Source organism: Boleophthalmus pectinirostris, unplaced genomic scaffold (assembly GCF_026225935.1).
Source record: "Boleophthalmus pectinirostris isolate CB_2022bp ecotype Guang Dong unplaced genomic scaffold, ASM2622593v1 HiC_scaffold_15, whole genome shotgun sequence".
Taxonomy (NCBI): Eukaryota; Metazoa; Chordata; class Actinopteri; order Gobiiformes; family Gobiidae; genus Boleophthalmus; species Boleophthalmus pectinirostris.
Window position 1 is genome coordinate 18,985,354 of NW_026571070.1, and position 2,710 is coordinate 18,988,063.

Consider the following 2,710-nt stretch of genomic DNA (forward strand, 5'->3'; position numbering starts at 1 on the left):
TATGAACTTTGCACAAGAAGTGGTTTAACAAAGATTTTCCATGATTTAGCCTTTTATTTTTACTGAACCGTATCGAATCGAAAGCGCACTGTATCGAGGTTTGTCTCATATCAGTGACTTCTTAACAACACTCGGCCTCAGTCAACAGGGAAACGTGGCTCTTGCCCCGTCTGGGAGTATGACATCATCACATTCTAGAACCTGAAAACCTCCTAGTTCCATCAGGTTCACGGCGCCGATGACATCATACATGTAAAGTTCCATAAAGCCTTGTTACCATGGCAACTCCGGAACTCAAAGCTAAACTTCAAAGCTTTGTGGGCTTTAACTCAAAGCTTTGTTTGGCCTCGGGGAGATTATAAGAGTAAGGCAAATCGCAAATCACAAATCGAAAATCACATATCGCTTAACGGAAAAGGCACATTTAGCTGAGCTTGACACAGAGCAAATCGTACAAAGATTTCAAACAGTAGACTTCACAGAGGAGACTTTACCGAGTAGATTTCACAGAGTAGGTCGCACTTTTTATCTGCGTAACAGTAAGTACAGCAACACTTACAAAACAACTCAATTATAAAACAAAAATGGCCAGAAATAACAGAGGAAATATACCCTTGACCTTAAACCATGACCTTAAACTAAAGAACTGTGGTCTTCGTGTGATAAAGAGTAGAGGGGTGTGCAAAAATATTGAAATATCGATATATCGTATCGTTTAATGTGATGACACAGTATCGATATTGTGGGCTGCTCTATCGATATATCACCAAGAGTATTTTTGGTTTATTTTACTAAATGATTTTGTTACAGCTACAGTTTCGTTGTTTGTTTAGTGGAAGGAAACTCGTTTGACATTTTCGCTGTTTTGAGGATTAAAATGTTTGTGTTTCATATGAACTTTGCACAAGAAGTGGTTTAACAAAGATTTTCCATGATTTAGCCTTTATTTTTTTACTGAACCGTATCGAATCGAAAGCGCACTGTATCGAGGTTTGTCTCATATCAGTGACTTCTTAACAACACTCGGCCTCAGTCAACAGGGAAACGTGGCTCTTGCCCCGTCTGGGAGTATGACATCATCACATTCTAGAACCTGAAAACCTCCCAGTTCCATCAGGTTCACGGCGCCGATGACATCATACATGTAAATGTTGACGTTTCATGTCTATGGTAGGGGGCGCTATAGAGTTAATTTTTCATATGTTTTATAGTGTATTATATTCTGGCCGTGATCAGGCATTAGTGATTCAAATTTCAGCACGATCGGACTAAGCCTGTGTGTGTAATTATTTTTTAACTATTTTTTGGGGGAGTCTTTGCGCCCCTGCTGGCCAATAGTGGAAAATGCATCATGTCCGTAATAGACTTTTTTGCTTGTAATCATACATAGAATTTATGTACAGAATTTGGTACTAATCCGATAATGTTGACGTTTCACGTCTATGCTAGGGGGCGCTATAGAGTTCACTTTTATTAAATTTCATATTTCATCACATTCAGGCCTGGATCACGCAATTGTGATTTGAATTTGAGTTCTCTAGGACAATGCCTGTGGCCATGACAGGTCACCGAAAAAACAGGAAATGAAGGCGTTATTCGCCGGCGTGCTACGGGCGAACCGTAAGGAGTATCCCAAAAAAATTTGCCAACTTCTGTGAGTTCATGTCTGTAGATGTGACATGTCAAATCTGAGCTCATTTGGACCAAACCCCGGGGACTTGAATCTTTTTGTAGACCCCCCAAGTCAAAACGGCGCCGAATGTTTGATCCAATATGGCTGACTTCCTGTTCGTCACAGGGTCATGCTCCAATTCATCTTTTGGTTTGTCTCATTGTTCTCTATCACTGTTCCGAATTTTGTTTCCCTGCGACAAACTTTGTTTGTCCCTAGTCCCATAGGGGTCCAATTCTAGGTGGCGCTGTTGAGTCAGGTCACTTTGGGCATTGTCCCGATGCCCATTTTATCAAATTTTTCGCCGGGCCGATCGATCTGGACTTTTCGTCCATGTTCAGGGGGTCAAAATCGCGATCGTTTGCAAGGAAAAATAATAATAAACAAACGTAAGAAACCGGCGAAGAACAATACCCCTCGCCCCTAACTTTGTTAGTGGCGAGGGCCAATACCCCTCGCCCCTAACTTTGTTAGTGGCGAGGGCCAACAAGTAATATCCATGTGTCCTGATGTGAATTTTCACATCTTCTGCTGACAGAAACCGCTTAAACCACCATGAATGAATTCTTGGGCCGCCAGGATTGTATTGAAAGTCTGCGAAAAGATTTGGTGGATCTACAAGGAGCTATTTTAGACGTGTTTTCTCGAACGGGTCCTGTGCGCTTTACCTCCTGGAAATTCCCCGATAAACTGTCCTGTAATCTGGACATGGTTGCTCTGTTGGACCAGTATGACTTCATAGAAGGAGAGGACATATTCAATCAGCACTCCCACATTGTTTTACTGGAGCTTGTGATTGACAGGTAGGCCTATTGATAATGCTGCGTGTTATTTTGTTAATATAGGCTATTATTATATTGTTTTGTCATCATTCATAAAACATAACACGTGTCCATTTGTAAGTGATATGCCTCTATGCAGATGTATAGGCCTACAATATATCTATACCAATATACAAATGTTGCATGCATTCCACTATTTTGGTGGATGCATACAGATGCTGATTGTTCTTATGTTAAAAGTTAAAATATAATAACT

At 40.8% G+C, this 2,710-nt stretch overlaps 1 protein-coding gene across 1 annotated transcript; it reads left to right on the forward strand.

The window, feature by feature from the left end:
• Positions 1-419: 419 nt before the first annotated feature.
• LOC129408144 (coiled-coil domain-containing protein 157-like) lies at positions 420-2,479 on the forward strand. The gene is made up of 2 exons (XM_055151066.1): positions 420-539; positions 2,211-2,479. Exon 2 carries the CDS (start codon positions 2,228-2,230, stop codon positions 2,477-2,479), a length of 252 nt encoding a protein of 83 aa, XP_055007041.1. The 5' UTR covers positions 420-539; positions 2,211-2,227.
• The last annotated feature ends 231 nt before the right edge of the window (positions 2,480-2,710 follow it).

Coding starts and splice junctions, on each gene's coding strand:
- LOC129408144 (XM_055151066.1), top strand. CDS start 2,228: ATGAATGAATTCTTGGGCCGCCAGGATTGTATTGAAAGTCTGCGAAAA.